The sequence below is a fragment of the Brachyhypopomus gauderio genome, chromosome 8 (assembly GCF_052324685.1).
Source record: "Brachyhypopomus gauderio isolate BG-103 chromosome 8, BGAUD_0.2, whole genome shotgun sequence".
In the NCBI taxonomy this organism is placed as follows: domain Eukaryota; kingdom Metazoa; phylum Chordata; class Actinopteri; order Gymnotiformes; family Hypopomidae; genus Brachyhypopomus; species Brachyhypopomus gauderio.
In genome coordinates, this window is record NC_135218.1 from 17,359,986 (window position 1) to 17,377,459 (window position 17,474).

The 17,474-nt window shown below is 42.7% G+C and overlaps 1 protein-coding gene across 1 annotated transcript; it reads left to right on the forward strand.

Annotated features, from left to right (window-relative positions):
• Window positions 1–5,056: 5,056 nt before the first annotated feature.
• Window positions 5,057–16,634, forward strand: dpt (dermatopontin). The gene is made up of 4 exons (XM_077015062.1): window positions 5,057–5,568; window positions 15,403–15,528; window positions 15,790–15,897; window positions 16,040–16,634. Exons 1-4 carry the CDS (start codon window positions 5,279–5,281, stop codon window positions 16,104–16,106), a joined length of 591 nt encoding a protein of 196 aa, XP_076871177.1. The 5' UTR covers window positions 5,057–5,278; the 3' UTR covers window positions 16,107–16,634.
• Window positions 16,635–17,474: the final 840 nt, after the last annotated feature.

The following is a 17,474-nucleotide window of genomic DNA, read 5'->3' on the forward strand; positions in this document are numbered from 1 at the left end:
ACCCCCCTGTCAGTTATACGCACTGTGTAGTTCCCACTGCATCCCACTGTCCTTCAAAGAAACCGTCATGCATTGCTGAAATGAGTCGGGTGTCCTGCAGAAAGGCGTTTTGCTTCTCAGGCTCCATTAGAAATGGTGACCTTTTTTCACCTCTATTCAATAGCAAGGGCTTGTAGACCTGCAGGCCTATATATATATATATATATATATATATATATATATATATATATATATATACACAGTATAAATTATCATGATGATTTTTAACAGTTCTTTACCTCTCGCTACACAACATTCCAGCTTTAAAACCTTCAAAGAATGTTGCATTTCCACATTTTTACCTTTAGAAGCTAAGCATTTTAGAAACTGCTGGCCACTACTGCCAGACTACATGGCTTGGGTATGTGGTGGCTTCATAGCTGCAGGCCTTGCTGGGAGCATTAATTCAAGCTGAGGTTAATCATCTTCCAAATAGCTTTCATTCAATGTGAGCCTTTATCCAAAGGGAACGAGATAAATCAAGTCTGATCTTTAGTGACATGACTAAATATTGTATTTGCACTGATAAGGCTACTAGGACAGCTCTGTTTCTGTGTTTACACCACAATGCTTTTGTGGAGTTTATACAAGTCACGCAATTATTGCTATTGTGCTTTTGTCCATATGCCCTCTAATCTGCATAAGTCATTACTGAATGTAGGTAGTTTGGCATTGCATGCTCAGTTAGAGGTTCACTGCCATTTTGTAATTTGCACTTGAGGCAATGGATGGCACCAAGGTGCCCTGTCTGGTGTTCTGATGCCCTGTCTTGTGTTCTGATGTCCTGTCTTGTGTTCTGGAGCCCTGTCTAGTGTTCTAGTGTCCTGCCTGGTGCTGCCTGGAGTTCTGGAGCCCTGCCTGGTGTTCTGGAGCCCTGCCTGGTGTTCTGATGCCCTGCCTGATGTTCTGATGTCCTGCCTGGTGCTCCCTGGTGTTCTGGAGCCCTGCCTGGTGTTCTAGTGTCCTGCCTGGTGTTCTGATGCCCTGCCTGGTGTTCTGATGCCCTGCCTGGTGTTCTGATGTCCTGCTTGGTGTTCTGATGCCCTGTCTGGTGTTCTGATGTCCTGCCTGGTTCTGCCTGGTGTTCTGGAGCCCTGCCTGGTGTTCTGATGCCCTGTCTGGTGTTCTGGAGCCCTGCCTGGTGTTCTGATGCCCTGTCTGGGTGTTTTGGAGCCCTGCCTGGTGTTCTGATGCCCTGCCTGGTGTTCTGATGCCCAGTCCGGTGTTCTGGAGCTCTGCTTGGTGTTCTGGAGCCCTGCCTGGTGTTCTGATGTCCTGCCTGGTGTTCTGATGCCCAGTCCGGTGTTCTGGAGCCCTGCTTGGTGTTCTGGAGCCCTGCCTGGTGTTTTGATGTCCTGCCTGGTGTTCTGATGTCCTGCCTGGTGTTTTGTAGCTGGTTCAGCTGCTCCTTCACTGATGTGAAGTAGTGAAATTATTACTTTCAGGACAGTGTTTCCTTCAGGACAGGTCGATTTGCCCTGAGGGTGGGGCATGTTGGGTGCTGGGCATGGATGGGGGGCATGGCCACAGGGCAGAAGTGACAGTTGTGTGTCATTCTGCAGACAGCTCAATGGGGCAAAACACTGCTATCTTCAATCATACATGCTACTTCTGAGAGTATTAGAGAAAGAAAGAGAGAGAGAGAGCGTGTGTGTGTGTGTGTGTGTGTGTGTCAGGAAACTTATATTAGGCAGCTTCCACTCACACATGCAGAAAGCTCCACATAATAGTATTGCTATGGTGATGTTAAAGGCTTTTGTCTTTTTTGTCTGCGTTAAATTAATTTACAGTATATGCCCCATCTTAAGGATCCCAGCTGGTAGAGCATGGAGGGCACGCTGCCAGAATGCCACAAATACTGTAATACTAATAAATACGTAAGTCACTCTGAATTCGAGGTGGTGCCAAACAGCTTGGAATGTTAACTTGTAAGGTGTATTTCAGGCTGGGGAGCTGGTGGAACTGGAGGTTGTTTCTGTTTTGTAGCCCATTGGAGTGGGACTCAGGAAATAAACAGAGTAACTTAGAGGAGCCTGTAATTTAGGGTGGGATGTCCTGACAGCTTCGGCACAAACAGTTACAAGGTCTCGTTTTAAACCTGGTTTGAAGATTGTTTTACACTTCAAGCTGCTGTTCGTATGAATCAATTCAAAAGTTTGTATGAATCAACTCAGTGGATTTGATTATTTGTTGCATGGACTGATACACCGACACCATTTATGCTGCGCTGGCTCTAAACCGAGTCTAACATCTAAACTGAGGTTTTGAAATGATTGATTGTGACAGCAGGCATATGTCTCCTACGTGTGTTTTGAAGAAGTGCTGCTGATGTCCTTGCTGTCATGCGATCCATCCACTCACGCTCAGTCAGGGTTTAGCCATGCCATAGGCCAAAGCTATTTCCTTCATCCTTTGCAGCCATCAATGCTAATAAGATTTTTAAAATTCACAGTTATCTGTACACTCTCCCTAAAATAGATAAAGGCTGTTTCTAACGTCAAATCCCCACAAGTGTCTAATACAAGAATCTTTTAAATCTATGTATCTAAGCTGCAAGGGACAAAATATTCTCTTAAGAAAGGTGCAGTAGTGGAACAGTGACTAACTGACAGAAACTGTGGATGACCTTGCCTTATATACACTGGAGGTTTGGAGTCAAAGAAGAGCTGGTTGATGGTGTTGAGAGTCCTGAATATCAGTCACATGGGTGGGAATGCAGGATGTGACATGGTTGCGCTGCCATTTTGGAATACTACTTAGTAGAATCATTCTGAAAAGTGTTGGCACAGAGAGAGAGAATTAGCCACACCTAAAATATTTTTGTCTTTACTAGTTCTTTAAAATTAGTTTGAGGTTTAATACTTGTTGCTACATGGCAACAAGGCTGACACTGATGGACTTTTAGCAGTGTAGGAAACAGTTACACTGGTTACACTATTTTCTTTTTAACCTCTTTCTACAGCTACTAGCTGTAGCTCCTGTGGCTTTTGTCTTTTCACACTGCACATATTGTTAGACCTGATTCGGTTTGACACACCAATCACCCGATCCCATTACCCGATCCCATAGGATAACAAAGACCCGATTCGCTTTGGGATTCACTCCTTCTTCATAGAACATTTGTTGTACAAGCAGGTGGAATCCTTTAACCCCCATCTGCATTAGCTATATCTTGTTTTCATGGAAGATACATATCAGTCACACTCTGTGCAGGGTGCAGTCGTGTAAACTGGTACCATAACAATATACATTATTTTTGTTCTGTTATGGAAACTGCAGAGGCCACACTTTCATTTAGTGGAAATTTCAGTTTTCCATCTCTGAATATTCATAAGGCTAATAATCTTCCATATTCATAAGGCTCATAATCTTCCATGTTCTCAATCAGCGCCACATGCACAGCACATTATACAGCTGTCGCCAATTTAATCGGTAAGTGAATGATTCAGAAGGTATTTGTTTATTGCTGTCTGCTCCATCATTATTCAATTTTGTATTTGCCCTGTAACAGCTGTAGCCTAGACCTAAAGTAGGTCAGGAGAAAGGAGAAAGTGTGTGTGTCACTGACGGGAATGTTGCAAGCACGCCCGGTCCGACGATTTCAGGCAGAAAAGGACGGGCCCCTGACCTTTGAACACTTTGTCTTTCAAGGCCATTTTCATTGTGTCCATGTAGATGAAAGAATGTGTGTCAGTTTCATGAGCAAAGTAAAGGACACCCTTGTCACTTCCTTTACCTACTTTGTGTTCAAATCCCACTTTGTGCCAAAGACGGCACTGTGTCATATTGCAGGTTTACCGCTTGTCCCCATGTTAGTACAAAGTTTACAATGCCTTCTATACATTTAGTGGCAAGATTGGTTAATCTTTGAACTCTGATAGCTTGAAAGGCTCTCAGTAAGTAATGAGCGCTGTTTATTATTTCACAGAGACATGTTTATTATTACAAGATCGAAGGCTTATCTGAGGCTTATCTGTGAGATAAAGATATGTAGGAAGAACTACTACAAGGAGTTCGAAAGTATATTGAGTTTCACAGAAGCACAGTACACTAACACACACACTAACACACACCAACAATATTAACTAATCTTTTCCACTGTATTTCTGTTCCTAAAGTAGTGTATTCCATGTAGTTTTGTTCCATACCCAGAGTTGAAAGCTCAGAGACACTCTAAGATACTGAGGGTTCCTGACCACCAAACAACCACAGGGCTGGGTTAGGGTTAGGGTTAGGGTTAGGGTTAGGGTTAGTCAGGTCTCTGTCCTTTGCGTCTGGAGACTTCTGTTTGTCCACTAAACCAAATAATTCAAATGGGCTTTCCTGGAGTTAACTGGCATATTTTTCAGCCCATTATGCATTTCATATCTGTAAGCATAACCAGATGGCATTTTTGCTTTTGGAGACCAACTCACTGGAGTTTTTTCACTACACTTTACTGAAGTGTAGTGTTCAGAAGGCTACACGACATCTATACGAGCCCCTCATTACAACTGACATAAACATACATAAACATTTATAAAAGCTTTTTCCAAAAAGCTTAAGCTGTAGTAAAAGCTGTCTTTGTCAACTTTGATGTCAACTTTGTGAAGTGACACAGAATAATGGTGACATTAAAATGTGTCATAGCATTGGGTGAAGAGAAAAAACAACACACGTTATGACAAATGAGACTCAGCGATTTTTAAGTTTATTTATTTGTTTTGCATGTCAGGGTGACATAATGCCAACGATATGACACAGCTTATGATGAAAGGAATTTCAGATTGGCAATTGGACTGTGTAGAGTGTTTAAAGTTCAAAGGGAATGATGGAGTATGTTCAAGAATAGATTTGGCATGTACCCAAAGAGTTCTCATATATATTAGTTTCCTTTCAAACACCTGTGACTCATCCAAAATGTTTAGGACAATGCCTGATGAAATGAAAACAAGTCCTCCTCCCATTTCAGGCGAATGGATAGCATCACTATTTGGCAACCGCCAACTCTCCTCCTTGCAGAAGTCCTTTAAGGGGGATTTCACTTTAAGGCATGCAGTCTAGTCTTGAACATTGGTTGGGATAGTCCTCTTGAACAAAACAACTTAAAAACCTTTGTTAACCATAACTGTGTGCTGGGGAATGCAAATTACATATCACCTCCAAAGCCAGATAAAGAACATCTGGAGAGTGAACATCTGGAGAGGTTTAAAGGCAAGCAGTGCACGCAGTCAGAGCTTCCTCGTCACTCGCGACTAAGATGAACACAGCCACTGTTTTCTGGGCTCCGGCCGCGCTGTTGCTCCTGCAGGCCTGCGTGGTCCGTGCCCAGCCGAACTACATCCACGAGGAGGAGTGGGTCAACACGTGGCGGCAGGGGTTCAACTTCCAGTGCCCACACGGCGAGGCCCTCGTGGCGATCAGGAGCTACTTCAGCGAGAAAGAGGGCTCGGACCGCCTGTGGAGCTTCGAGTGTCAGCCGACTCCATCCACCCTGGGAGAGCCCAGCGCGTGCTGGTGGGATGACATCAACCGTGCCGGGATGGAGTGGTAAGTGCGTGAGTTTGCCGCCTGCTCTTGTGTGCCGTAACTTATCGTGTAATGTGCCTGTGTGTGTTTCGGAGGCCGTGCACTGATCTAAAGGGGAGAGTAGCAGAAGGTGGCACACAAGCTCGGCTGGTCTGTCTGAGCAGGAGTTTATCTGTGCCCCAGGCTCCCCACACAGTTCCTCTCAGCAGTCAGAAAATGACGACAGTATTTGGCATTATATGGCTGCCAGTATCTCCGGTGAGATGCACAGTATTGGTTACTGATCTAATTTAAAACTGCACAGATTAGATTTTTGGGCAAATATGCAAATATTTATTAATGCTCTTCATTTTCACACACTTTATCTGTCTAAAAACAGCAGCTGACTCTCAGTGTTGATGGGTTTAGTATTTATTAGTATTGCTGTTGTGTCTCAGACTGCAATCTTGCACAGTGGTTAGAAAAATCGTGTACAACTCAATAAAGACATGCTAGTTAACCGTAACTGTGCACCAGAAGTGCAAATGACATATCACCTCTTGAGCCAGATACAGACCATCTGGTGAACAAACCCTCTTCAGAGCGGCATAAAATCGAACAACTGTGGACAGACGCAAAGAATTTCATAAATGAACGAACAAAAAATGAACCAACTAAACAAGCAGCTCTTTGGATCAGATGTACGCATGGTGAATGCCTGTGGTAACACCAGCAGCAGAGAGACCACCAAACTGCTATGTCCGTGTGCAGTAATCTGACTGCATTTGTTTAATGTGCTTGTGAAATGTGATTGTGCGGAAGTGGATTCATCCACACATTACTCATGGTCATGGACCTCCTATTATAAGAAGATGCAGATAGTTGTACAGTAGAGTGCAGAGCTGGGGTGTTGCTGATGTAACTCCATCATTTGTTTGTCATGGTAGGAAACCAATCAAACAGGCCCTAAAAGTGACAGACAGACATTTTGCTTGAGCCACATGATATTTTATCTCACCTCAGTTTAACTGATCAGTCAACCAGATGACATGCCTAAGCTCGTTACTTAAGTTTCATACACAGTTCTAAAATGGGACTTTTTATGACCAGATACTTGGACATGCGCGAACTGATGCTGTGCAAAGCTGTGCAAAATCTCAGAACATGAAAGCAGAAATGGTTCCCAGGTTCCATAGTTTGTCCAACATTCCCAAAATGCTTTCACTGTGTTCTTGTTATGAGGGCTCCTCACATCCTAAACCAAGCGGAGGAAACATTGCCAGAATATTGACCTTCCAGGCATCACAATGTGAGGAACCTTGTTAGAAACATATATTGTGAGACATACATGTTGTGAAGTTTTCACAACATCATCTGGGGGCTAATTTCAGACGCAGTGTTATTGTCTAAGAGGAACAAACCCTATAGCAGCGTTGCCTTCAGGTGCCCCCTGGTCCAAGTTTCAATGTAAACACAGAACAGGCTTATCATGTGGTCTGCTCTGAAAGACATTTGCAAAGAAATATTATAAACAGGATTCATATTATATGTAAACTTTCCTATATGCCTCTGGCAGCTACATGTAGCAAGCGATAGAGAAGACCTGCGGTCAAACCTCTGCTCACACAGCTCTGCCCCACTTCTGTTTGCAAGGCTCAACTCAGGAGGATCCAGTCCAGAGAGGATCTGGCCTACAATATGTTTATGTTCAATATCAATACTATAGTTTGTAGGTCCGTAGTCTCTGAAGCAGGTTATTTTTGCCCTCTCCAAGGTCAACTCATGCTGTTAGAGTCGCTTTTATATCTAAGTCCTTACAGTTTTACAGCTCATTGGAGCTTATTATTATATTTAAAATTTTATATTTGCTACTTATTTACATGAGATTGAGTTCAAATAAAGGTGCATCAGTTTTTCATCTGTCACCTTGCTTTAAAAAATGAACTAATACAACAGCTCTAATGTGGAGCTGTATGTGGTCCTAATAAAACAGGTCAGTTTCTAATTTTCCATGGCACCAAACGTGGAAGACTAGGAAAGTTCCCTATTAGCACACAATAAATGCCCTTATTGTGCAATAATGGTGACCTTTACATACTGTGATCCAAACCTTGCTGGTTTTGTTGCATTAATAAATCCAAGAGGTGGTGATGATGGTAGTGGTGGCTGTGTGTGTATGAGTGTGTGTGAATGTGTGTGTGTGTGTGTGTGTGTGTGTGTGTGTGTGTGTGTGTGTGTGTGTGTGTGTGTGTGTGTGTGTGTGTGTGTGTGAGTGTGTGTGTGTGTGTGTGCACGCGCGTGCATGTGTGTGTGTGAGTATGCTGGGAATCAATTTACACAGCAGGATATGTAAGCCATCACTTCCCAGTTAACAGCATATAATGAGAGCATATACAACCTGCAACTTGACATGTTGAACATTTCTAAATAAAAGTTATATGAATAAAAAACATTTGAGCCCCATGCAGAATACTTTTCCTCAATTAACTGACTATAAAATGTTTATTACAACACCAGTGCTCCATTCTTTTACAAAATGTCCTATTTTTGGAACACACAAGCTTTGTTACTGAGATCACATTCTGTCATTAATACTCTTTCTCAGAGTCTACAACCTTTGCACTTGCAGTGAACACCAGAACGCTGAAATTTGTCTTTAAAACAATGATTTTAACTGAAAAAGCCACTGGTGGCTATAAGGATGTAATTAGTTGTAATGAATAATGAATGAATTTCTGCAAACTGCATTTCATTGCTCAGTATTTGCGACATGTGCAATGACAATCAAGTTCTATTCTATTCTATTCTATTCTATATAAAGCTGTTATTACATATTGAGTGCTTAATATTCACTATTTAAATACGTTGTGTTGCTGCATCTGTCAGGAAGAAACATGCCACCTTGCTTTTGTGAAGTGCACATGCACAAAAACTGGAAATGTCAGAGTCATTTCCTGAACTTTTGGAGAGTGTTTCATATTTGGCACAACACATTCACGTTGTATCCACAAAGATGTTTCCTCAGGCAAAACCTTTCCCTTTTTATGATCGCAAAGAAGGCCACATGAGCATAATGGAATCCATTCAGAGATGACGTCTGAGCATATTCCTCAGAATTGCCACATAGCAGGAGGAAAGCAGCACAGCTCCACAGCTTGTGAGGACCGGAAGGATCTGGCACTGGGGAGCCGATTGGAGACTGTGTGTGCCCTGCTGCAGCCCACCACCAGGCCCTCTCCCGCAGGAATTTCCCTGGGAATTAATTGAGCTCAGCTCGGTCCTGCCAGGTCTGCTCTGAATCTGTCCACTTTTTGGAGATTTCCTTTGAGTTATGGCCACGTGACTTCCTCTTCCTGCGGCTTGGCTGGGCCACCTGGGGCCTTTAGAATGCACACATTCGGTCAGACGGGTCACCTGCTGGGATTTACTCATTATAGGGGAGAATTTCAAATTAAGTGTCCTTCCAGCAGTCACGTATGAAAACTTGAGAGGAGTGAAAAAAGTGAAAAGTTCTGACAGCATAACCTGCATCTGAGTGGAAAACACCTCCACCAGTCTGGATTTTAACGAAAGCAGAAAACTAAACACCTTGCACACAAGATTAAAACTATAGGTAAGAAAATCCATATGGATCATTCAAATGAAACGATAAAACTGCAGTCTGCTTCCTGCTTCCCTGCAGTTAACTTCTCTCCTTATGTCTTCTTTTTCTTTTATCCCTTTTTTCCCTTTATTTTCAGATGACATTTTTCAAGCTGCAGTGTCTCAGACAAGACAGAAGAACTACAAACCTAAATGTGGTCATATATCCCTTTGATTTTAATATCGTTAAGATTAGTGCTACATATTTAGGAACAGGAAAGGTTACTGTTGAATACCAACAGAAGCAGAGTATAGAACAGCTCCTTGGGTTTCAGAACACATGTCCTGTCAACATTTTTACAGTCTTCTACAGAAAATGACAGTGCTGGAGCTTCTTGTGTGAGTTTAAGAGCTGGCGTTCCCATGCTGTGCGAGGAGTATCAGAGTGTGGACGTGCTGGCAGCAGACCACAGACCGGGAGATCAGGGGAGCAACGAGCAGTGAAAACACACAGAGCCGGTCCAGCGGAGCACATGAACGGAGCCGCTATCCTGAGAACAGATGTCAGAAATGAACAGTGGGTCTTGGAGCCAAAGCCAAAAGCCATGCTACAAATAGCTCTGTAGACTTGTCTTCCAGTCCCACTAGCATCACACGTTCATCTCCTGTTAATGCTAATGCTAAAGCTAACACTGCTGCTCAGAGTCTGAAGTACCAAACAAGATCACTACATTTGCAGGACAGATTTTAAACACTGCAAAGCCTCATTGTGGATCCTTGCAAAGGCAGCAAAATTTAAGCTGAAAGAACAATAAATACCAGCCTGCCTGAGCGTCCAAGCTGAGCCACAAGACCCATCATCATGATGACTCTCACTGGCACGAGATATCAGAAACCCATAGTTCAATGTGATCTGAGCAAGTGGATTATTGTGCATATGGCCATGAATGACGCGTCATTCTGAGTTATTAAGAAGGGTTTTAATAACCTCAACACAATTATCAAGCTTAACATTCATCAGTGGTCCTCTGGCTGCATGGAGAAATATATTAAGGTTAAACGCTTGACTACACAAAAGTTGTAGATCAAACAGCCTCAAATTTATTATCAACTTTAACATGTTTTTTGACAAGAGAGAATTTTTCAGGCAACATAGACTGCATACAAATAAGAGAGGTGCCCAAAACCCTGACAGAGAACTTCATTTTCTCTGTGTACAATTAATGCCATCACATTGGCGCAAACCCCCACAAACTCGTTTGCATCAGTGGGCTTTATTGCTCCAGCGATACAACATCCTCCCCCCTACTGTGGATGCTCTGACCCAACTGCAGATCATGGAGCCACAATAATGGCTGAGCTTTTCAGCTTCTGGGGAACCATAAACCCATGAGGACTCATCACCGTCCTCCATCTGCCCTCCCCCTTCGCCCCACCAGAACCTCCCAGAACAGTGGAGAGGTGGAGAATTGGCTGCGTCGCTTTCCCTGTCCGACGCCCTCGGGTACAGTGTGGCGGCCTGAGGGCTGCCTGACGTCTACGGCCTCATTTCCACCTTCATCCTCCAGACTGTCCCCTCAGACCTGTCCCGTCCTCCACTAGCTGTAGCTCAAGGAGATACAAACTCTTCAGCTGCTAGAACAAGAGCTTCAATCTCTACCCCGTCGCCAAGAGGAGTTACACCCATCATCATCTGCTCAACTGGACGAACCTTCTCACATACTGTGACACATTAGTCAGGTCCCTGCTGATGCAGAGATTACATCAGCAGTACAAGTTCTCAAAAGACGCTTGGACCCAGCATGCTGGTAATCTCTCCCATTCCAGTGCTTATCAGAAACAGAAAGAACAGAGAGTGCATGTCAGACTCTAAATGTGTCCAACCTGTACGCTGTAAGATTTGAGCCACAGCTTTTTGGAGCAAAGCACATGGGTTACTAAGTTAGCTCTTTCCCAATATTATAGCCCATGGGGTTGATTTCATGCTTCTACATGAAACATGTTTAATTGAATGTAGTACTACAACTACATTAATTGAATCAGCACCACCAAACTTTATACATTTCTCATACAGCTACACTATTTAATAGTTCTTCCAGTGCACTAGTGATGCAAAGAATATGAAAAGTAATTGTGTATTAACCTACAAACCACAATGCAGATTTGACTGATGAATTCACTGAATTACTTTTTTTTATTATCACTGATTTTAAAAAATCACCATTTTGGAACTGCTGGTGATTGCCAAGGATATCAGTACTACATTGGACTCTTTGGCTCTCTCTCAGCAGGTATTGGATCATTTCTTAGCACTAAAAGTCTTACTGGCACCAGAAGGTTTTCATCCACAAGACTTCATGCTATCCAACACCATGTCAAGCTGTCATGTAATTAGCCCAGTTTAGTGCTATTACAATGAAATTGTAATTGAAGCAGTTATCTATCATCTATCATTGACTTGTAGTCTTGACATCTTACCAACTAGCTTTTTAAAGAATGTGCTTCAGAAGGTAGCATACTGACATACTGCAGATGGTGAGCACCTCACTCGTATCTGGTGTTTTTCCTAACTCACTAAAAACTGCAGTGGTGAAGCCACTGGAATCAACTCTGGAAATAATTACAGAATTCCCGTCAGTACTTACTCATAGTACTGAGACTAATCTAATTATAGTAATTAATAACATTTGTTTAAATGCAGACTCTGGGAAGGCATCAGTTTTACCACTGATAAGTTTCAGTAAAGCTTTTGATACCATAGACCATAACTTTATCATAGATATACTTGAGATGTGGGTTGGACCCTCAGAAACATTCCTTAAACAGTTTATTTCAAACCTGCAAGGAACTAGAACTATAAAATAAAGTTTCTGAAGGAGTTCCAGAAACCTGTGGTGTCCCACAGGGTTTAAATCTTTGGTCACTCTTATTTAAGGGTCAGTCATGGCCTGGTGGTAGGAAACTGGTCTTGTGACCGAAGGGTCCTGGGTTCGATTGCCAGACCTGAGGCCATGACTGAGGTGCCCTTGAGCAAGGCACCTAACCACAACTGTTCCCCGGGCGCCGGGATAGGGCTGCCCACCGCTCTGGGCACGTGTGATCCACAGCCCCCTAGTAATCACTAGTGTGTGTGTGTGTGTGTGTGTGTGTGTGTGTGTGTGTGTGTGTGTGTGTGTGTGTGTGTGTTCTAACTGCACAGATGGGTAAAAAGCAAAGGACAAATTTCGATTGCGGTGAAAAATCACAATTGACAAAATATGGCACATTTACATTACATTTAACAAATTGTACAAGATATCAAGATATCAAATGCACAAAAGTTTGCTACTGCTGACCACACATAAAAAATTCTTAGCTAAAATTATGCATTTATATTTTAATGCATAATTTATTCATTAGCATTAATTTACACTATCCCACATCTTGCTTTACCAATTCTGAGAAAGCACGGGGCTTCTTATTCAAATCCTCTGTTCCACCTTAATGGGACTCCATCTGTGGGACAGGTGGTGATGGGAAGGGAATGTGGGCAAGCTGCACTAAAGGTCTAGAGCCAGCTCTACTTCCTGAGGAAGCTGATGTCCTTTGGTATGACAGTCCAGCTGCTGAGGACAGTGAATTCCTGGAGGCTAAACTGGACATGGTGGAGAAGACGGTAGAGAGGAGGATGCAACAAGAGCACACCCCCCCCCCCCACTCACACACACACACACACACACACACACACACACACACACACAAACACACACAATCACACACACAATCACACACACACATAAACAGGGTTCATGAAGAACCCCCTCATTGTCCATACAAAACACGACATGTCCGTCGCACCGCGGTCAGTTCCAGCCTCGCTGCAGGAGAGATGCTCTTACAGGGCACATCTCCCTGTGGCCATTACACCACACAGCTGTGTGCTCTAATTGCTCTACTTCTCAGGCACTGTTGTGCACCACTGCATTAATTGCACCGCACACTTTCTGAACCCGTCGTGCTCTTTTGTACATTACTGTATTCTACTGCTTCTTTTTGAGTGCTCATTAATGCGGGACAATACTGTACCACTCCAGATCCCTTTGTGGATTATTAAAGTGTTATCTGTCGCACCTTCATGGTGGCAGTAGTGCATCATATCTCTATAAACAGATGTAGCTTAAGAAATGTCAATGTATGCAAATGAGGGACCAATTCTGTTATAGATTTTTGTTTCAAAATCCTCCTCTTATGCACTAGACGAGCGTCTGTCTGGAGATGCCTCCTTTGGCTCAATCACTCTTCATGCTAGCTAAGCAAGCCACTTTGATTTGCACTCCGAGATTGCATTCCACATGGAGCGGACTATCCCCTTCTACCAGTGGAGAAGCCATTTCCCGAGGCGTCGACATTGTCATGACAACGGCCTGGAGCTGCTGGTTGCTGGGCACTGGGACGGGCCTGATGGTGGCAGATATGTTGTGATGACAACATCCTGTATTGGCCATACACAATCAGCAACCATCAACAGACCTGTATTTACAGAAAACCACACAATCATCTCCTGCTTGTCAGTCACCTCACACCATAGGTTAATTAGTTTTAAGATCTGTGTTGACCTCAAGAAATAGACTACAAATTCTCTAGGCTATTAAAATGTCAGCATTGTTGGCAGAGCACATCAGTCTGGGGTTGTGTCCAGCTGTAATGAGCAGTTGTGGACCACAGAACATACACAAATAGGTCAAGATCTCTCTGGGTTGTCTTATGAATGCAAATTCTATAAGTAAAATGAATGCTTTTAAACCATAGCTCTTAAATATTCACAATATATGTACAGAATAAACATACACATATTTTAAAAGCATTCATTTTACTTTTAGGGCAAATCATGAATGTATATCTTGTTATGCAAACAATATTTTGCATATAGTTAGTCTATGTTCGGAAAGTCAGCATGTTGGAATTTATTGAATTACATTTTCTGGAGATCATTATATTGTGAATGTACTGATAATGCTGTGCTTGATGAGGCACTATGGTGTGGAGTCCTCGTGGAGCGGTCTGGTTTTGTACCCAGTGGAGAGGAAACTAGACTACATGTCTGCCTGTCTGAGGTCCCATGGCTCCACGATGCAGTCCCACAATGCCTTGCAGTGGGTTGTTTTTGCCTAATGCTCTATTCTGCTTTATGTATATTATTGAAAGGGAGAAACCCCCCCCCCCCCCCCCCAAATGATCCATAAGCTTTTACTGTACATCAACTGTACATCAACCAATGACACAACCAATCAACAAAAAAGACAACAGAAGACAAAACAGTTGTTAGTTTTGTCTAACAACTGTTTTGTTAGACGAGTACTATTATATAGTGTTAATATATTTATTGTAAAGTTTAGCCTTTGAGATAATGAACAGAGATGATCCTCTGTCCTCTAGACTTATATGGGACCAAAAGCAGCTAAGAATTCTCTGTTTACTTACACAATACACATGCAGAATTGATTCTTAGATGTTACATTTGCATCTGTGTGTTGGTGTCTCACAAGAGGACAACAACAATAAATCACATCATCATTAATCTGAAAAATCTGGAAAAAATCAATCAAGCACACTGAAAACATTCACTGTATCAATCTCTCTTGTGGTAAACATTTATCGAGATGCAGGAAGATACAGGTGAGCAGGTAACCCCATGTGAAGCAGTCCTACAGCTAATGTCAAGCTATCATCTTCACCTACAGCATGTACCAACATGTCTGAGTGGACCAATCGGTATTAAAACAAGTTCAGATCAGATGTGATTGTTAGAATAGGCTATAAAAGGAAAGCAAGAACACCAGGTAAACTCAAGAGAAAAAGGTGAACATAGGTGAGCATGTCATGACCTTACAGGTTCATCATGCACCATGTGGCCAATTTATGTTTGTGACAGGTTAAATATGAACTTTTTAAGATCATTTATAATGCTGTTCATAGTAGCCATTAATGACTAACACTAAATATAACATACAGACCTTTGTCTTTATAAGACAGTTATAATCACTCTAATACCTACATTTACAAAAATGCGAACATGGGATTTAATTCAATATTTTTGCAGAGTTCTCCCTGCGTGAGACTTGATTTTATTATAGGCCATTGTATCCGAACAATGTCAGAAAAGCTTTGCTTGCTAAATGCATTCCTCTCCAGACCGTAACTGTTTGTATCATTGCTCATTCAGATGACAGTCACGTTGGGATGACGGTCGTGCCCTGCTGCTAGCACTGAAGCCGTCTGCTGTCCAGCTCTGGATGTTCTTGTCTGTCTTCACAGGTCCTCCACGTGCTCCAATAACGGGCTGGTGGCCGGCGTGCAGAGTCAGTACTTCCCCGCGGTCCTGGACCGGGAGTGGCAGTTCTACTGCTGCCGCTACAGCCGCAGGTGTCCGTACTCCTGCTGGTGAGAGAAACACCGCGAGCTTCACAAACAGCAGCCCAAGCACCACAAACCACGAACGGAAAACACATTACGTGTTTATGGTTCATTTAATGACTATTTCAACACGGAAATGACAACAGTAACCAACTGCATACTTTGATGAGTGGCACTCCAGCTATAGGAAGACAGTAGTTTCCACAATGGGAATCTGTTTGTGCTTTGACCTTTGCCCTGTATAAATGGCCCTGTTGCCAAAAACCTTCTTTTTTTGGTGACCAACAGGAAGACTTCTGATGTTCCAGAGTACCACAGGGAAGAGGCTGAAATGGTCATTCCCACGTATGGCTACTTCATCCGGGGAGCTCAGACCACCTTCAGCGGGGTGCTCAGGTATCATACGTTCCTTATAACCGGTGTTCAGCATTTTGCCTCTGGCATAATTCATGTAACAGCTCCACAGCTGTCACACACTTTAGTGGAGATGAAGGCGATTGCATTCTCATTGCAAGACTTCGCTTCTCCTGTCTTCCAGGGATCGGCAGTGGAAGTACATCCTGTGTAGGATGACAGATTTTGACTGTGAATTTCAGAATGTCTAAGCTACCTCTGTGGTTTAGAAAGCAGCCAACCTTCACACCAAATACCAAAGTACTCAACACGCATCACTACTCTCTGCTCTCACATTTACATTAACATACAGCCATTCCAGGACACAGACATTTAATCTCCCATGAATTCATATGAATAACTAATTTTATATAAGTGTTTTTCTATTTTTGTTAATCCTGCATGAATAAGTATGCTTGTCTGTAATTCATATAACATGAAAATGCTTAATATTCCATTTTCTACATTTTATTTTTACACTAGAGCTAAATAATGTAAATCGTCTAGTAATAACAGTTGACTGGATTGATATCTCCAGTGTATGCTCTGACCAAGAAGCGCTCTGCATGTTTGTATCAAAACTTTAAGGTAGCTACATAAGAACCAATAACTTTTTGTTCAACTTACTGTTGAATAACAAAACTTGTGGCCTGTCATCTGTTTTTTCATTGCAATAATTTTGATGCCAAGAGGCACTTTGAAGGCTTGTGTCACAGTAAAGCACTGCAATATAAATGCAACTTCTGATGTTTTCGTACTCATTATAACAGTAATTATGGAGTGTTTGACTCTAGCTGCCATCTGTTTGTGTGTGTTTACTGTGGAGTTTTTGTGTGTGTGTGTGTGTGTGTGTGTGTGTGTGTGTGTGTGTGTGTGTGTGTGTGTCTGCATGTGAATCTAAGTATGAGAAATAATTACAGGTTATGTAAAAATGTTTGAATTTTGAGGTCCTAAGTCAGACTGATTAGGGAAATGTTTAAATGGAGGCTGATCACATGCAGCTCAGGTAACTCTCAGCTCTCTCAGCAATGACACTAGCCTGGCATCTTAAAATCTAACAAGACACTAACCAGGCTATTCCCAGCCAGTGTTGTATTCTTTTGCAGACCTGCCTAATGTAACTCAAAGGTTTTTTTGCAGAACGGAGGTCCATAGACAGAGGCACTTCAAGCCCAGGTCTCCTCTCAGAAGCTGTCACTGGTTTGGCTCAGTCATCCTGCATATTCTTCGTCCAGCACATCCAGACCTCCCTTGTGGATGTAGCCAGTTTCTGGCCAGTGATTCTCAACACTATATTTCTGGAGCCTGTCGTTTCTGAGCCAAAGAGCCAGGCGCTGTAGCAACATGGCTGTCCCTGTTAACACACATCCTGTCTTCTTGGATGTGTCTAGTTCAGAGGATATACAGTGTGACACCCAGAACCAGTCATGTCCTAGACACACGATTTCTCACTCTGCTCCCACATTCCCTCTGTTTTCTTTTCCTGTCTCTTAATTACATATTGGAGACTCCAGAGACAATACTGTAATCATGGTTTGTTTGCAGAAACAAGAGTTCTGTTAAACCATTTAATCTGCGTT